Raw genomic sequence first — 19,942 nt, 5'->3', positions numbered from 1 at the left:
TTCGGAAAGCATAAATCAGATAATCTAATAGCATAGATGAATAAACCATAACAGAATAAAGGAGATTAACGGGTTAGAGAAGTCTTATCTTGCAGAAGCTACTAATGCATTAACACAAACTATAGAATGTTGTAGAAATTTATTGTATGTCAAATGAGTTAAAACTAAAAGAGGTTAAATATATCAATTACAAGTTTCTTGAGAATCTATACAATGAGTTAAAGTTCAATCATTTCACATTATCTGAGAGTTATGTGATCTTCTAGCAATTGACACTTAATCATTGTTCAGTTTTTCCAGAAAATTTGAAAGGACTGCACAGAAACTCCCTTAGAGCATGCTGAGCATAGCAAAAACTTCAAAATACTATTCTTTTCATTCATTGTCCATAATAGGGGCCATCAATATTTGATTCTACAACTCTGGCTTTCAAACAGATTGGTTGTAGCAGCTTGTCTTGAGTGCAATAGCTAAAAGTATAAGTTTTAATCATAGTACTTGAACGAGGATCAGCTTCCTGATTTATATCTTAATATTAATTAGCTAACCACTAGGAAAACCAACTCACACAATCTGTTTATATTTCTCTGGCTAATTATAAATGCATGAATGAATTACATATTCTGAGCCCCTTGCTGGATCTAGAATGGCTTGAAATTTTTACCCCAACATGTTCCCTGGTTTTGCTGAACATCATCCAAAAAGTGAAAAGCTACCTTCTACCTTGCATAATTGGATCAACAGCATGCTGTAGAATGTTTCGTTGCATCTTTACAGCTGAATTTAAATAGCTTCCTCAGAAACCTCTGATTATTCCACTCCTTTACTTTTTCCTCTGATTATTTTAAGCACTGAACAACGTCAGATATATGATACCTTGTATTGACTCGCCATCCTTCCAACATTCCTTGGCAATCTGAATATTGTCCACTGCGGGATTACATAATCTCCAAATAATAAAGGGGGAAGGGTTGGATGAGAATCCAATTTGATATAAAAATACATGGTGATTGGTGACTGAATTACAGCTGACTTGACTTGTTATTTGTACAGCATCTAAAAGACACCATTTTGGTGTGGTGGAAGGCCACTCACACAAAGAATACACCATCATGGTACACAACTTTGGTGTGTAAGGCAAAAAGTTGTCTGTGTCGACCCATCATTTTGTCATCAGACACGAAAGAAGCATTTGAGAAAAAGCTTGAAAGAAATTATTGCTCACATCAAAAACAAAACCCAATAAATATTGAACAAAGAAATTCAGGGCATTGCTGCAGTGCAGGGGTAGCAAAGCTCAGCAGTTATGATGGAGGAAGGCAAATAAATTTTAATTGGCTTCATGGGCACATTCAACACTACACAGTTGTGGCCAGTTTTATTCGTAGTTGAAGGGAGCTGCAATTATGGATGAATGGTTACATAACATTGTGATCGAACAATCCATCATTAAATTGGGCTGTATAGACAAACATGTCGAATGACGGTTGACAATAGCTAAGATGAATGATGGAGAGAACAATCACTGTGAAGATGAATAGAAATTAGCAAATCAAAAAATGTGTGGCACGGGTGAGGAGAAATCTAAAAAAAGGGTTGTTGAGAATTGAGATGAATGTAAAAATTGAAGCATAAGATAGGAAGCTAAAGATAATTAAAGATGAAGCATAATTTGATGGAGGATTGCTCAAATGCAAGCAGAGGTTCAGAAAAACAGCAAGTCTTGATTTCAAATAAAGTCATGAATCATGAATTTGGTTTTTTCATAGAAGAGATATATATATTATAAAGGAAGATTATATAAAGAGACCTAAAGCCCTGTACAAGCCCCGTAACCCAAGAGGTGATGTATATTTATAGAAAACTGATATAGCAGATTACTACAAAAAACAACGAGATAATGTCTAAAAACAGTAGGTTGCTCAATGTTGAGACATGGACCAGCTAGGACTCGAACCTAGGACCTTCCATCGCTGCTAAAGTGCTCTACCACTGAGCTACTGACCCCTCTTGGACCAGTCCATCGTCGGTCGGGGTGTGGCTTATTTCCAACACCAACACCCCCCCTTGGGCCACACCTCTCGTGTGCTTGGGGCTCCTAGACTGGACCTGGCTCTGATACAATGTTGAATGTGCTCAATTAACCACGGGCAATGATTTGCCCTCCCAACCATAGACAATATCCGATTGTCTCCCCCAAGCACTCTACTTATAATTTTCAATTGATTGATTGACAAGAAAATGTGATAACCCTTCATATATATTTGCCTTGGATGAGGAGACACATTTCTTACATGAGGGTCCGCTCACATTGTTTAAACAAATATTGATTACATTTTATATTTCATCTATATCATGGTCGGCCCTATGAGTACATTTAATATATACTCATTTTATTTTCTTCAAGTTGGCCTGAGAAGGATACCGACCGAAGCTACAATAACATCAACACTCCCTCTTAGCTAGGGAGGAATCCTTCTCGATTTCTGAGTCACGTAGTGACATCCACCATGGCTACTCCCAGAGGGGGGGTCCATCATGGCTACTCCCATGAATGGAAATGCAAATGAACACAAGTGCCCATCACTGAGTCATTCAACGTGATGTCGTCATCTCATCATGACGTTCACCATGGCTACTTCCAGAGGGTGAATAAACACAAGTGCTAAGTCATAGAGTCTTTCAACATGACATCCACCATGGCTACTCCCAGAGGGTGGAACAAGGGCTTTCACCTCAAACTTCTCTCACTGACAAGAATGCATTAACAAGGGCTCGCACCTCAAACTTCTCCCTCGCAGAGAAGAATGCATTAACAAGGGCTTGCACCTCAAACTTCTCCCTCAGAGAAGAATGCATTAACAAATCTTTATGATGATGTGGCTCCCTCTAAATCTGATATCAACCTTCTGACCTCCTCGTCCAAGGTTGCCTGAAATGGTTTGTCAAACTCCCTTTGAATGTTAATTCCTCCTCTTTGAGAGATGTCTCAACTCAGTCCTTAAGGACAACAGGGGCAAGCCCCACTCTCTCCAATTTGAAGACAAACATCCCTTCAATATTCCAAATTATTAAGGAACTCAATCGTGATGAACCAGTAGGTTTAGGGGGCCCTAAGGCAGATCACAATGTTCTTGACTCAAAAGGCACACTTGTACAACGATATAATGTGGTGCGGAGAGAGCGTCTCGATTTAAGTCAATATCTTGTTCTTTCTAGCCTTGTAGTTCGAATTAATCAGTGATACCATTTCATGCTAGGATTGGCACCCATCTTCAGCATCAACGAAATCAATATCATCCTTATCATTGTTCACGACATCCTTGGAGATCATATCGCTTACATACCAGCGGGATAACCAGTATAATCCGATCATGGCATTATTTGAGGTGGTGGCAAAGATTATCACATTCTGATCGCTCATCATATCGAGTGGACATCTTTGCGATATCAAGGTGATGATATTTATGACATCTGCGACACATATATATGCCTCGGTTGTGGATGTAGGGCCACGTCAGCACTACTGAGGCCGTCTAGATGCCTAGAGGCGGCCTACGCATGCTTTGATACCATGTTGAGACATGGATCTGCTAGGACTCGAACCTAGGACCTTCCATATGCTGCTGGAGTGCTCTACCACTGAGCTACTGGCCCCTCTTGGACCAGTCCATCGTCGGTCTGGGTGTGGCTTATTTTCAACACCAACACCCCCCCTTAAGCCACACCTCTCGTGGCTTGGGGCTCCTAGCTTGGACCTGGCTCTGATACCATGTTGAGACATGGACCAGCTAGGACTCGAACCTAGGACCTTCCATCGCTGCTGGAGTGCTCTACCATTGAGCTACTGGCCCCTCTTGGACCAGTCCATCGTTGGTCCGGGTGTGGCTTATTTCCAATACCAACACTCAAACCTTATATCGAAAGCTTTTCCTATCAAAATATGCAGTAAACTAAGACAACCAAACTTATTAAATGAGTTGCAACACAGAGCTAATGGAGATCAGTACACATAGAAAAACATTTAAGGCTGGTTAGCAGCCTTCCCCTATACAAGTTTCAGATGCAAACAAATATCTAATCAACACTCTTGTAAACTAAAACAAATTCTTCACTAAAGAAGGGCTTGAAGCCTTGAACCCTTCATCCAAAGAAAATGACTTAAAACCCCAAAATATGAAAGAAGATTAAATTCACCATATGCTATAAATGCCCATTTTCATGTAAGAGTGACTTGTACATGGGTATCAATGACTTGCAATGCTCAGGCAGCATTTTTGTTGCAACCAGGTTTCTTCTTGTGGCTGTCAATTTGTGTGTAGCCGTGGCCTAGCATATCAGTACCTTACTTAACCACCAACTATAGAAGTGTGGACCACGAGTATAAAAAACTGAGATGCACAAGATTAGTCATGTAGTGTGGGTACTAAACTTATATTATTGTGGGATATCCTTATGGGGCAGGTTGCTTTGCTCTCCCGGTTTAATGTTCTATCTAGTTGGATTGCAAACAAGGAACTACCAAGGATCCCAAGGGATTTTTATCGAAGAAACAGGTATACATCATTATGTAATAATAATGAAGATCTTTGCTTCATATTTCTGCGTTCCTTTGTTATGGGTCATATAACTCTATACAACAATAAGTGTGAAATTTTTGTAGGATGATTTGTGTGTGGTTTCCATCCTACTTTTATGGTGCATAAGTTAAGTTCCAATTCCCATAGTTTGTGGCATAAGATAGTATATTAAAGTCCATGACTGCCCAAAAGTAGGTAAATGGGATACGAGGATAAGACAGTGTACAGTAGAAAGTTCTAGGAAAGCAAAATAAAAGGAATGAAAGCAATAAAAATAAAATAAAGCAGTGCAATACCAACACAAGCAATTAAGAAACCAATACAAATAGCCATGTGAGAGGAACAAAATTAACAAATAGCAAGGGCTGATGAAAACTGGAAGGATAGGATGCGATTTTGATCAAATATCTCTACTAGGGCCTGGAAGGGAGGAACCATCGGTGCCATCGTCAATCACTTGAAAGGACGGATAAACAATCTGGCAATGCTCATTGGGGAATGCCAAAGGCTAGGGTGGGCAGGCATAATGGTGCAAGGAGGAAGCAAAGAACTCCCTCTAGAATCTCTCCTAACATCCAATGCTGGTGTAACTCCTGTAGAATTGAATGTCCATCCCAGAATCCATTTTGCCAATGTTCAGAAACCTAGTGAACCAATTTTATTAGCAGCATTGACATGATCAAAGTCATTGTTGTTTGTGTGAACCATCCCGTCTGTGTAGCAAATGACTTCCTCTGCCTGTACGGTTTGTCAGCCAAAAAAGAAAATTTTGAAATGCAAAATATATTTTTTTTAAAAAGCTAAAGTCAGAAAGTAGAAAGGAAGTAAAGTGATCTATAGGATGATCAAGGGAAGACTCAATGCAGAAGAAGAGAGCTGCCAGCAGGAAAGAAACAACTGAGAGTGACAAGGTGACTGTAATGTCCCCACTTTGAAATAGAATTTAATAATAAAATTAAAACATTAAATTAAAATATAAAATAATATAATTAAATATGATTAATTAAAATTAATTAAGTTAATGAAAAGTCAAAAGACATGAAAGGAAAAGTCGTGACTCCCTCAACAATGAGATATAAAAGGGAGAAGAAAACCTCATTTGAGGGGGGGGGATAATTTGGGAATGAGAAGTGCAGATCTAATTATGAAAGGCTGTGTCCCTTTCAAAGGGTAGAAATAATGAAGAGTTGCACTCTTTCAAAGGGTGTTAATGGTGAAAGGGTATGTCTCTTGCCAAAGGGCATACATGATGAAGAGGTGTGACCTTTCCCTCAAATTGAGAGATATAAAGGGAAAGAATCAAAAGCATCTAGTGACATCACCATTGATCACATCAGATCAGAATTGTTATCAAGTTATAGGCAGTAACATTTGTGTTCTCGGTGGTATGCATGGAGATGTGCTTAATATGTAGGATTAGTATATGAAGCCTGATAAAGTTGTTATGCAGAATCTAGTAATAATATTGTTATAAACTGCAATATGTATGACAGTCATACTGAATTTCATATATATTTATAATACATGAGAAGTTAGTGTACTTATAGTCTAAATCATGTTATTACTGTCAGTATTTAAGAAGATGGGGATGAGATGTTCCAAAAAGGGGCAGTGTAAATCCAAGCAATAGGGTGGGGATCAGCGACCCATAAGCCTTAAGGGTATAGACCCAAGATAGGTAAGGGCTTGGATCTGTAAACTTTGAGGGAACCTATTGTAGTTGGTCTCTAGGCGCTTTGATAACATACGTAAACCCTTCTCCCTTAAAACTGAAGTAGTAACAGGGTCTGATATCTATATTAATAATGATATTAATCATCTAATGAGGAAAATAGATAAGCACTTGTTAATAACTAATTGAAGAATATCAATCAATTTTAATATGTTGAAATAGATCAGGTAGGGGACATTACAGTGACTCAATGGTGAACCTGAAAATATCCTAGCCATGAACCTGCAATAATGTACTAATCAACTCCACTCAAACAAATCTGTTACTATCCATGACCAAAAGTGACCTAAACCTGAAAGTGGCACACACCGCTTGCAGTTCTATGTCATTTTCCTCATGTGCAAGCTCCAACAAATCAATATGGTCAATGAGTTCTGCTTCCATATCCTGGACGGCTTTCACTTTTCCAGCTAAAGATCCATGCTCACGACTAAGTCGACCAGCTTTAATTGGGTCATCCCATAAGTCTGGCCGATTAAGTTCAATGTTTAACTGCTCCAGCCTGAACAGAACCTTCTTCCACTGTCAAAGATATAAAGATAAAAGATTAATTGATTGATCAACCCAAAACCATATGTGAATATAAACTGAACTGCAAAAGTTTAAAAAAATCAAGTCCTTGTGAACAAGAAATCTATGCATTAAAGTATGCTCTGTAATATATGAGAAATGTCAATTGTTTTTTGTATAAACATACTAATGTCGTTATCCTGAAAGTGGACACGAAATAGACGTAAATTGCATACGGCTAACAAAGTGAAAGAATTCCTGAATAAACACATTTGTGCTGTTTGCATACCTAATGACTCATGATGTAAAGTAATGGCATATATGAATGATTCTCTAAAACAAATGAGTTGCAGAAATAGAGAATATAAAGCTAAATCTTGGAGGAACACATATAAATTGTAGGTAATGCACAACAATAATTATGAGTTATTTTAAAATATTAAGAATTATATTCTAAGTCAAGTTTTTCACTGGAAGAATTTTTTCTATGAAAAATTATTCAAAAACAAATTTTCCAATGAAATAAAGAATGCAGCGAGAGTTTGGATCCCATAATTCAAGTCATATGAGAAGTTTTCAAAGACATCATCATCATTCTTCTTGCTCCCCTCTTTCACAGCATATCCTGAATGGGAAGCATACCTGCATTTATACATGGTTTTGTTTCTTCCTAAGGGGAGACAAGTGGTTTGTAAGCATTGGATTATATTTCGCCTTTAGATACTTACCATTCTTACATGAGATTATTCAGTATGGGGGAGCTACATAGTCTCTCTCTTTCCCTCTTATGGAGGGGATATTGATTGTACGTTCATGATGGATGTATTTCTTGGGGAGTATTGATATTGAGACCTCCATGCATCACTTTGTCTTTCACTTGTACATGATTTGCATTATCTATTTTTGAGAGGAGTTTTGTCCCACAGGGTTTTCTCCTTTTCTCCATTTATGAGAGATCATTTGCTTTGTACATGGGTAACTAACATGACCTGGTTGTCAGAACCTGTTGTCATATCATGTTGCATATTGCATTTTCATATTAGTCTTGCATCATTTGCATAAGAATTCTTCTCCCTGAGTTGCACTTAAAGGGGGTGTTAGAGTAAATATCATTTACATGTTAGAGAAAATATCATTTACATGTTAATCTTACTTAGGCTTAATTGGCATAAGTTAGTTGTCATAGAGTTACTTTATGTAACTTGTCATTTAATAATATTCATAGAATCATGTTAGTTATCCTAAGTGGCATTCTAGAAAATATGAGGCCATGTCTCATTATTTAATATTTGTTTTAGGCATTTATTATATTGCATCATGCATTTAATGTTTGTAACAAGGTAGTTGTCACATCGCATAGGATTAAGAACATGTCTACATCTTGGGTGCTCCTACCTCAAGCTCTTGCCTATATAAGCAAGGCTTATGTAAATTTTTATTCATATTCAACCATTATCAATCTATGCATTGTTATGCAAGTTATCTTGCCAATCTCTCTTGTGGAAGCTATTTCGTCTTGTAGGGATCTGGAGGGTGTTGTGGAGTCACCTATTACTCCAATACAAGGGACAAGGGAGGGGATAGGAACACAAGGTTGGGTGGTGGGGGGACTTCTTGTCATGCTGCTTTTTTTGAAATTATGGAAATAATTAAATAGTTAATTTAAGTTGTTGAAAAAAGTAACTTTCTATTAAAAGATGAATTATTAATTATTTAAAGAGCTCATAAGTGATTAAATAAAGTGGTGTTAAGCTCAAGGTGCAAAAAGGTGAATGAAAAAGGACACTTTATTATATTTTATAATTTTGAGAGGAATTATCAAAAAAGAAAAAATATTTTATTTCCTTAAAAAAAGGTTATAAAAGAGAGGAATGTCTTCAAAAATGGATGCTTGCTTTTTGAAACAATTTCATTTTTCAAGAATGAATGTATGCTCTTCTCTACCTAAGAACGAAAAATCCTCTAGATTTGTAAAGCTTTGAGGACAAAAACCCTCCTAGTTTTTAGTACAATTCCATACAAGAATGATAATATGCTTTAGCAATAAAAGATTTCCAAACTTTAGGCTTTCAATTTGGTGTGAAGATTTTTAGGGGTTTGTGATGTTTTTAGTTTGTGTGGTGCTTAAATCTCAGTTATCAATGATGTGTTATTTTTAAAGGTATTGGTCATACCTAGCTGGGATATCCTTTGCCCTAAAAAATCTAGTTGTTCTTATTTATTTTTTTAAGGAATTGCCAAACAACATCCAGTGCACCTAAGGAAGGAGCAATAAACAATATACTTGCACAGCAAGCTTCTCACAAGATTATGGCCAACCAGAGATTCAGAGGCAAAGCCATCAAACTCTCAACATACACCACAATGCATAGTCGTAATATAATGCCATCATAAAATAGGTTTGCCTTCTAGGGCAAACAAAGCTAATATAATCTCTACTATCAGATCTGAGACCTAATAATAAACGTTCCAAATTTACAATAATAATATATAATAGAATATTAAAATAATGTTAATTTTAGTATTAATGCTCAATAGTGTATATTCTATTTTAGTTAGATCGTCTTCGATCTTCTCAGCAGTTTCTTATTAGAAACTTGCTATTCTTGTAAATATCCTTGTATTATTTATGAGCGTCTTGCTCATTCTGTTAATCAATCAATTCTTTGAAATCCATTGCGTGTCTCGCATTGTTTTATGGTATCAGAGCCATAGGAGAAATTTTTTCGAAAATTTTTTAATTCTAATTTCCAATTAGTGGAAATTTTCGAAATTTTTTCTGGTGTTTAAAAAAATCCTTTTAAGTTTTTTTTTCGTTGCCTAGCTCCTGTTTTTCGCGACCTGCAACCTGTGTTCGGCGTCGTTCGGCGTCGTGTGTACCTGCAACCTGTGTTCAGCGTCGTTCGGCGTCGTGCGTCTGCAACTTGCCTTCGGCATCGCGCGCGTCTGCAGACTTCGGCATCGCCACCTCCGGCGTCACGACCTGCAGACTTCGACATCGCCACCTCCGGCGTCACCACCTCCAAGCGTCGCGACTTGCAACCCGCGCCCTGCAACCCGCGACTTGCATCTTCGGCGACGCCATTTTTTTTGAAGCAAATCCATGGCGCCCACGACCTTCTGCAATTTTCGATTAAGGTGTTAACCTTCCAGTTTTTATCGAAAATCAATTTTTCTTGCAGATTCTTGCTGGGTTTTTCGAAACCTAATCTGAGTAGTTGCCCGATTTTTCTGGGTGCCTCGATTTTCGAGCCCGCAGATTCAGATTCTGACAACAAATTCCTTCTGGGTTTTTTGCACGCATTTCTGGGTTGTCTTTGGATTTTTCTGGGTCAGCCAGGAATTTTTTTCGGGAAACGTGCAAATGGCTTCTCTAACCAACCTGATGTTAGAAGGCAGTCAACGCTTTAATGGCAACAATTACAACATCTGGAAACAGCGTATGTTGACCATTTTTGAATATAGGCGTCTTGACCAGCTTGTTTTGGGAAAAGAGCTCAGTCCTGGTACACCTGGTGCAGATCAAGATAAGTTTGATGAACGCAATCGGGAGGCAGTTATGCTTCTCAAACTCTCAGTGACTGATGATCAGTTACCGCAAATTCCTTCCGGCAAGACAGCTTCTGACATCTGGAAGCATCTGAAGGAATTGCATGAGACATCCGACAAGAACCGAGCATTCTTTCTAAAGAATCAGCTGTTCTCCATTATGATGGACGAACGTATGTCCTTACAAGAACACCTCACGAGGATTAAGGACATTCGAGATCAGCTCGAAGCTATTGGTCAGACTATGGAGGAAGAAGACATGGTAGTAATCACTTTGAAAAGTCTTCTGAAATTGTATGAACACTTCATTGAGACCCTCAATATTACTTCCACTAATGTTGATATGAAGTTTTCAAAATTGTGCACCAAACTTCTACAGCAGGATCGCTGGAAACAACAGTTTGGTAGTGGTACTACATCAGCCTCCTCGGAAAATGCCTTCACAGCTCAATCCTTTCAGAAGGATAAAGGAAAATTTCAGTCCTCTCAGTCTTCTCAGCAGAAAGGCTCTTCTCAGACAGAAGATGGAGCTAAGAAGAAGAATGTGCAGTGCAATTATTGTCACAAATATGGCCATATGAAAAAAGATTGCCATCAGAGGCTCGCTTCTGAACAAAAGAAGCAGGGAGGGTCACACCAGAAGGCGCATGTTGTTGAACATTCCGAGCAGAAGGAGTCTGCCTTTTATGCCTTTATGGCTAAGAGGTCTTCAGATCATGCCAGGTCTTCTGCTTGGTACATCGACTCTGGTGCATCATGTCACTTTTCTCATCGACGTGACTGGTTTATAGACTTCTCACCTTTCAGTGATTCCGTTGTATTTGGCGGAGGTGAGGAGTATACAGTTGTTGGTAGAGGCACTGTTCAGATACAGTCTGGTGGCAGGACTCTCCTTTTTCTGAATGTGTACTATGTTCCTGGAATGGAACTTAATCTGCTCTCTGTCAGCCAGATTATGAGGAATTCTCCTCAACTAGATGTTGTGTTCAGTGCTCACAAGTGTTCCATCATTGATCGGGAGACTCGTCTTACTGTTGCTGTTGGTCTAGAGGATCATGGCCTATATAGGCTTCTTGACACTGGTGATTCTCTTGAAGTGGCTCTGGCAGCTCGTGTTTCTCCTCTCAGCACTTTGTGGCATCAGAGATATGGACATCTCAACACTCAGTATCTCTCTCAGCTATCTCGGGAGGGACTTGTTTCAGGGTTACCTGATATTCAGACTCAGCATCTTGGAGTATGTGGCGCCTGTCAAGCTGGCAAACAGCATCGGACTTCATTCACACATGGAAAGTCTTGGCGCGCATCTAAGGTACTTCAATTACTTCATGCTGATATTTGTGGTCCTATGAATACATCTTCTGTTACTGGTTGCAAATACTTTTTGCTTATTGTAGATGATTTTAGTAGAAAGATGTGGGTGTATTTTCTTAAACATAAATCAGATGTATTTAGTATCTTTCAGAAGTTTAAGTCCTTTGTTGAAAAAGAGTCTGGACATAGTATCATTACTCTTAGGAAAGATAACGGGGGGGAATTTTGTTCTTCTGCATTCTCCAACTTCTATGATACCCATGGCATCAAACGCCAATTGACTACACCCTACACTCCTCAGCAAAACAGTGTTGTTGAGCGTCGCAATCGTACGGTTGTTGAGATGGCTCGCTCTATGTTACAACACAGGAGTGTTCCGAATAAGTATTGGGGTGAAGCAGTGTTTACTGCTGTCTACCTTCTTAACCGTTCTCCTACTCAGGCTGTTAAGGGGAAGACTCCAGAAGAGGTTTGGTCTGGTCGGAAGCCTCAGATCAGCCACCTGAAGGTTTTTGGCTCTGTTGCCTATGTTTGGATTCCAGATGCTAAGCGCTCCAAGTTGGATTCCAAAAGTCAGAAACTCATGATGACAGGATACAGTGATCACCATAAGGCCTACAAAATGATAGATATAGACACTAAAAGTCTTATCTTCAGTCGTGATGTTGTATTTGATGAAGACAGAGGATTCTTTCAGTCCCCTTCTTCTGAGCAGAGTTCTGAGGATCAGCCTCACAGTGTTCTTATTCCATTAGGTTCGCCTGATGGGAGGGATGATGCAGAATCTATTTTCGATGATGCACTACCAGAGTTCCCTCCGGAGAATAATCCTCCTCTTGCTACTCCTGTTCCTGATCCTGAGCCTCTTCCAGCTCCTCCAGATGTTCGCACTTCTACTCTCCGGCCTAAATGGTGGGCCAAGACCATTGGTGATCTCAAGGATACTAAGCTCATTGAGGGTAGAACCTCCCGTAATAAGAGCAAACAGCAGCATACAATCAATTTTGCTCTCATGGCTAACATACACAGTGTTTTTGAGCCTCAGACATACTCAGAGGCTAAAGGTATACCTGAGTGGGAACGGGCTATGGAAGTTGAGTTCCAGAGTCTTCAGAAGAATCACACTTGGGCCCTTTCTGATCTTCCTTCAGGGAAGAAGCCCATTAGTTGCAAATGGGTGTACAAAGTAAAATACAAAGCTGATGGAACCCTAGACAAGTATAAGGCTCGTCTTGTTGCTCGTGGGTTCTCACAGAAAGAAGGCATTGACTATGAGGAGACTTTTGCTCCTACAGCCAAAATGAGTACCATACGGCTCCTTCTTGCCTTTTCAGCCCAGTTCAATTGGAAAGTCCATCAGATGGACGTCAAGAGTGCTTTTTTGAATGGTGACTTACAGGAAGAAGTCTACATGACGCAACCCCCAGGATTCAAGGTTGCTGGTCAAGAACAGAAGGTCTGTAGATTAGTCAAAGCACTCTATGGTCTGAAACAAGCTCCTCGGGCTTGGTACATGAAAATTGATAAGTACCTGACAGATCATAACTTTCAGCGGAGTCCATCTGATGCAAACTTGTATATCAAGCATTCTAGTAATGATATTTTGTTTGTGGTTGTCTATGTGGATGACTTAATCATTACTGGCAGTTCAGCACATTTGATCACTGGGATCAAACAGGACTTGTGCCGCACCTTTGATATGACAGATTTGGGACTTCTACATTACTGCTTAGGAGTTGAAGTCTGGCAGACTGAGAACAGTATCTTTCTCTCTCAGTCCAAGTATGCCAGAAGTCTTGTGGACAGATTCAGAATGCAGGATTGCAAACCTGCCTCTACTCCTATAGAACCCGGGCTCAAACTTTCAGCTCAGTCATCCTCACCAGTTGTGGATGAATCTCTGTTCAGGCAACTAGTGGGCAGCCTCATCTATCTTATTGCCACTAGACCTGACATCAGTTTTGCAGTGAGCTACATTTCACGCTTCATGACAGCTCCCAAGGCTGATCATTGGATAGCAGCGAAGCGTGTGCTGCGTTATGTGAGTGGCACTCCTGATTATGGACTTCTGTACACTCGGAGTTCTGATCCTATACTCAGTGGTTACACAGATTCTGACTGGGCAGGTTCGGTTGATGACCGTAAGTCTACAGCAGGGTATGTGTTTAGTTTGGGATCTGGTGTTGTCACATGGACTAGTAAGAAGCAGCAGGCAGTGGCTCTCTCCTCGACAGAAGTAGAGTATCGGGGAGCAGTTAAGGCATCTTGTGAGGTGGTTTGGCTTCGACGAATGCTTGCGGATATGCATGTCTCCCAGGCAGGTCCTACTCCCTTGTTCTGTGATAATCAGGGAGTGCTCAAACTCGCCAAGAATCTAGTCTTCCATGAAAGAACCAAGCATGTGGATACTCATTGTCACTATATTCGACAGTTGGTTGAAGACGGATCCATCCAGTTGCTGTATGTTCCTACCTCGGAGCAGCCAGCAGACATCTTCACCAAGCCCCTTGGTCCTGATAAATTTGTAAAATTCAGGGGGTCTATAGGTGTAGTTAATAGATTGAGCATTAAGGGAGGGTAATAGAATATTAAAATAATGTTAATTTTAGTATTAATGCTCAATAGTGTATATTCTATTTTAGTTAGATCGTCTTCAATCTTCTCAGCAGTTTCTTATTAGAAACTTGCTATTCTTGTAAATATCCTTGTATTATTTATGAGCGTCTTGCTCATTCTGTTAATCAATCAATTCTTTGAAATCCATTGCGTGTCTCGCATTGTTTTAATATATACATAAAATGTAGCTTTTAGGGGCACTGCCCCTAAACCCCTGTCGAGGTGCACAGCCCCTGGACCCCTTGGTACCCCCCCCACCAAGGGAGTCATCCCCCCCTTGCAACCCCACACACTCACCTATCAACAATAACCTTTTATAATCACAAGGTTGAGACACCATTTTCCTAACAATTCCAACGATTAACAATAATCTTTTGCACTATTTTAAACAATGTTTTCGTTGGGTCATGTTCCTTGGCTTCTGTTATTGCTCTTATTTTCTCCACCATGGAGTTCATGACATCATAAATTTCACCCAAGCATGGGTGATCAGTATCAACATATCTAATCATGCTCATGATTGGCACAATGAAATAAAAACATATTCCACACGAGCCCACCACTCATCTAGGATCGATGGTTTTACTTTTTGGGCTCTTTTTGTGCTTGCCTACATCTATACACTCCATAGGCTATCGATGACCATAGAACTTGAGACCTCTTGCACCTTTAAAAGTCATTTTACGATGATTGTGAGAGATGAAAATCTAGTTTCAACAACCTAACATAGTATAAAAAAATAAATGTCACATATCAACAACAAAAAATTAAAAAATATATTTAAAAACTAAACTTTAATTACCTTCAACAACTCTAACTTGGAGAGGGTGTTGAAGATACCTTGCGACATATGATTATCAATCACAAGCATATGGATCTCCTTGCCCTTCATGTAGATTTGTTTTACCCACTCAATTTGGTTGCCAATCTTTTGCCATATCAAGTTGATTGAGTGAACGACACAGTGTCTAAAAAATGTGACCATATGTACCCTCCACTATAGACCCAACTACCCTACAATTTTTATCATTGTCCATTATGAGTTGGACAACATTTCCAAACCCCACAATGTCAATGGATTCTATGAGGATATTGACAATAAAACTTGCATTTTATACTTGCCCCTCACAATCCACTGCCTTCAAAAACATTGCTCCTTTAGGGGACACTGCTATAACATTGACCAATACACTATTTTTGCAATCTTTCCATCCATCAAAAATTACGGATACACCTGTTTCAGGCCATGTATTCTTGATTATTCTCAATAATGTCTCTACTAAAAAATTTCTCCTTTTCCAATAAGGTGGTTCACACTTTTTCATACCGAGGACTAATATAATTTGGTGTATTGCCAAGGGTTGTCACCATATCCCACCAATAAGGTGATCTAACAATGTTGAAAGGAAGCCCATTACCATAAATGCAAAGAGCAATGCTTTGATATGCAACCTCCCGTACTTCATTTTTGAAGGTCTTCTCAAATGGGCCTCTTTTTCGCGAAACCAAAACATTCTCTTCTTCAAAAGATGGTGGCATTGTCATGAAAGAATGTGGGTCAGCCAGTTGTGAGAAACCACTAGCAGGTTTCTGCAAACTTCTCTTGGAAAGAGGATGTGCAAGAGCATTTGATCTATTGTTTGCCATGTCAACATCCTCTCGTTCTTTAATATAAGCCAATATTTGTTCCTTTGGCGACCCATTTTTATTTGGCCTAGGACAAATTTTTATTCCTTGTAAAGCAATGATTTTTTTTTTTTGCAAAAATGAAATTTCACTCAAAAATATGAGCTCTTATACTCTTTTCCACATAGGCTACAATGCCAACAATAACCTCCACAACCAGGAAGTCGTTGAATCATTGTTGTATCATGTATGTCACCAAAGAGGTGACACTACATCAAATTTAAAAGAACTCCCTACATTTCAAGCAACCAAACTAGAATTTTAGCCATTTTGCATGAAGCTAAAATTAAAAAAATCACAAATTAACAAAACTAAAATTGAAAAATAAAATCGACATTATAACCCCTTATTATACATAAAAAGTTTAAAACAAATTCAAAACATACTAAAAAATAAAAATAAAAACATGAAAAGTCTTTTAAAATTATTGAAAACTTGGAAAAAATGAAAGATTTACTCGCCTTTGATGGCTAAATATTACTTGTGCAGTGATTCCTAACCTTTCGGTGTAGGTCTTACTCCCCCATAGCCCTCACCTTCAAAAAAATTTGAAAACCCAACAATGGCGGCTTGGGGGGAAAATATGTTGTTCTTGGTGTTTTATGTTTGTCAAATGAGTTGCAAACAACAAATACCCTCACTTAAGGGCAAAGGGATGCATTGGGAGGAGTTTTCGATTTATAAAAATGTATTTTTATTGAAAAAAGTCAGTTTTTGGCATCCCCAACCGCAGGTATATAGGGGTCCTCCTAGGTTCGCCCTATGTACATCTAGGGTACAGCCTAGGCACCCAAGTTCCCAGTAGGTCCTTTAGAAAAGGACCTACAAGGAACCCAAGCATCCAAGTGATACCCTGGGTGTACCTAGAGGTGAATTCAAGACCAAAACAATATCGGTACCTGACCCAAAAATGATGTACCTAGTAACATAGCAACAAAGCACATTTTCATTTCGAGATGAAAATTCTATGCACAAAGGTGCACATCTAACTATGCCCTTTGTAGATTTGATAAACTAAAACTTGTTCTTCTCTTGTCTTGTGCATGCTTCACCATTTATCTATGATTTGGAGTTTAAAAGATTGTTTTCCAATGCCTTAAGGCACATGACTATGCACATTCATGACTTTCGAAACTCAAAAAGCATTTCTCTATTTAGCACATGCTACTAATAGTATATATAAGATTTCTGCATTTGTGAAAATTGTGATTAGGATTTAAAAAGGTCAAAAACTGTGTGTGTGTGAGTTTTATGCTCAAACTTCATTGAATACTCACAAGTACTCTTGTGAATTCCAACATAAACTTGCCAAGTACCCTCTTTTGCCAAGTCATGAGTTAAACTTAAAAAATCTCATTTCTAAAAATAACCGATAACTTGCCAAGTACTCTAAAAGTTTCCAAAGCGTGGTTGAATCAATCTTGTGAGAAGTACAACTAGGCTGCTCACTGTTGTTGACAAATTCTAAGTTCTTGCATGGTTTCCTCCTTGATTTAGAGTGTTGATCCCCTCCAAAGTCTCAAAACCTATATGGGATTGTAACTATTATATTACTAAGAATACATTGGTTTCAATGCTTTCAAGGCTAGGTTTTTTCCTAACAGGATTTTCCCTTCGGTATAATGTCTATCTCTTGTGTTGTTCTATTCTTCATTGCATTCTTACTATTTCTTTAGTGATAGTACAATGCCGAAATGCTACTAGAATTTGTATAGATCGGAGAACTTGTAACATCTCTCCTCCTGTGATAAATAGGAAAATGTTTTGTATTTCCTTTCATAGACCAATTGGTAAAATCATTCAAGTGGAATTCAAAAGGTGCAGGGTTCAATTCCCATTAGGTTCAATGTCTTTTCCAAAGATCCTTTACAATCAATGTTTATGAAAAAATATCACTTATAACCTACTATAGTGGTGTAAGCAGTCCATAGTGGTTTAGACAGTTTTACAGATTTGCATCATGTAATATTCGTTTCGGAGCCATCCGCATGTGCTTCTTGAGATTATCATATTGTACATAGTGCATTATTGGTCAACTGACACCTTTCTTTTTTTTACATCAATAGTTTAATGCATACAGCACTTTCACTGGTGGGGCTTTTGGAGATTTTCATGCTACATTCTGTTATCCAAGTCTACCCGGGTCATAGAGGAGATTGAAGGACCAATTGGAAGCTAGAGGAACATTCCCAAGTTAGTTTCTCACTCAAGGAAATGGATGCACTATTTGAGAGGCATTTTTGGTAGGAGTAGTGTTGTTGCAGCTTTCTATTTTACTTTGGTATGTTGTCTTCCAGCACAGTTGGTGTTTAGTGTTAGCAGTATTATGTTTAGTATGGTTTCCCTCTTTTTTGAGCTTTGATGAAGAGCGATAGTATGTAATTGGAAGCTGTCATATTCCCAACAATTATTATACATTACTGAATGCATTACCAATTTAACTTAAGGGGCATTAAAAGACCTGATAAACAATACCATCATCATAATTAAGCAGACAAGAAGCCCAGCAAGGTTAAACCCGGGTTATCATAACGACAATAGCTCCTGCCTTCCCAGTAGATGGTATCGGTAACATGTTAAGATGCGCTACTGTAGTTTGAAACTATATAATGCCATCATATTTTTCGAAGGAAACGTAGAAAGTATTAAGCTTTTCAGATTGCGTCACAGTTAACTCTTTTCTTTGAAAATTTCCACTGACATTATATAAACATAATTCTAAAGCAAAATATGATTGAGGGCAAAGTAGTTGAGCTCTATTACCTGCAGGCGTTTTTTCACCAGCTGTATGGATTGAGCTACAACAGCAGCATGGCTTCTCCAATCGCTCTCGCTTTCATCAAGTACTGCCCACCCACGAGCAGCAATATCTTCTGCTGTCAATCTGTCACTCTTTCCTTCTCTGCAATCTGCAGGAGATGAAGAGTAGCTATGTCTGAATGCCACTACAGGCTCCACATTTCCCCTGCACATCAACCCTAAATCCTTTATCTGCGCCCCATTTTGATACCTGTGACCTGAATTACACATTGGTAAGTGGAAAAATGCAGGCTTATATCCTACGCCTCTAAAACCCATTAACCTTAAACCCTCTCCAGCCAAATACTCCTTTAACATAATCAAACCGGGCAGTAGATTAAGCCCAGGCCTTCGCCTGTTTATTAAGGCCATACTCATGTCGAAAAAATTTCAGAGGATTTTATGAATTGATTTTAGTGCATTCTTTGCATTGTTAAAAAGTCTTGTTTGGCACTGTAGGAACTTTCATTATCAAATTTCGATTCCACAGGTAAAAGAAAAAAATGAGTAACCGTTGGCTCGTCGTAAATGTTTTTGAGCTGAGAATATGAAATGGCCTGGATATCCCATCGACAAGAGACGGCGGTTCAACTGAATGAATTCGTGACGGTGTAATTTAAAAAAAAAAACCTACACAGATCGAAACTCTTAGTAGACTAAGTATTTACAGGTTTCTTTTAAAATTTTGTATCTTGCGTTCTTAAATATTTGGAGTTTGTGTTAGGAATATTGGAGTCTGTTTGATTATTAGTCCCTGTCATTAGGGGAGACTAATGTTTTCATGTCAATATTTTGGAATTTTTTTTTTTTTTTTGGAAATAGTGTCAACATTTTTATGTTACAGTCTATAATGTGGTTTTGTGACACATACAAATAATCAATAGACAAGTGTGAACATTTTTGGTGTGTTTCTATTGTTTTAGACACTGTGAGGGTAGAGGGTAATGTTTATGGGTGGCATTTGTAAAATAGTTCATGTTTCTTATCTATCCTTCTACATTTTAAATACAAGCAAATATAGATGGCTTTCTATATTTTCTCTATTTTTGATAAACATATTCTGAATTTTAATTGATCTCGTTCATGCTCTATTCTTGCTATTAATTGTCTGTGGAATTCAGCTCAATAAGAGTTAATCCATGACTCCTCAAAAGAC

General features: G+C 38.6%; 1 protein-coding gene across 1 annotated transcript in view; it reads right to left on the bottom strand.

Annotated features, from left to right (window-relative positions):
• Positions 1-19,448, bottom strand: part of LOC131031396 (peptide chain release factor PrfB2, chloroplastic) — a 172,454-nt gene extending 153,006 nt beyond the window's left edge. Inside the window, exons 1-2 of the mRNA XM_057962513.2 lie at positions 18,751-19,448; positions 6,622-6,834 (exon numbers count right to left, since the gene is read on the bottom strand). Of these exons, the coding sequence (XP_057818496.2) occupies positions 6,622-6,834; positions 18,751-19,164 (627 nt within the window). The 5' untranslated portion in view covers positions 19,165-19,448. The remainder of the gene's footprint in view (positions 1-6,621; positions 6,835-18,750) is intronic.
• Positions 19,449-19,942: the final 494 nt, after the last annotated feature.

This window comes from Cryptomeria japonica, chromosome 9, assembly GCF_030272615.1.
Source record: "Cryptomeria japonica chromosome 9, Sugi_1.0, whole genome shotgun sequence".
In the NCBI taxonomy this organism is placed as follows: Eukaryota; Viridiplantae; Streptophyta; class Pinopsida; order Cupressales; family Cupressaceae; genus Cryptomeria; species Cryptomeria japonica.
This window is presented reverse-complemented; position numbering and strand designations above follow the sequence as displayed.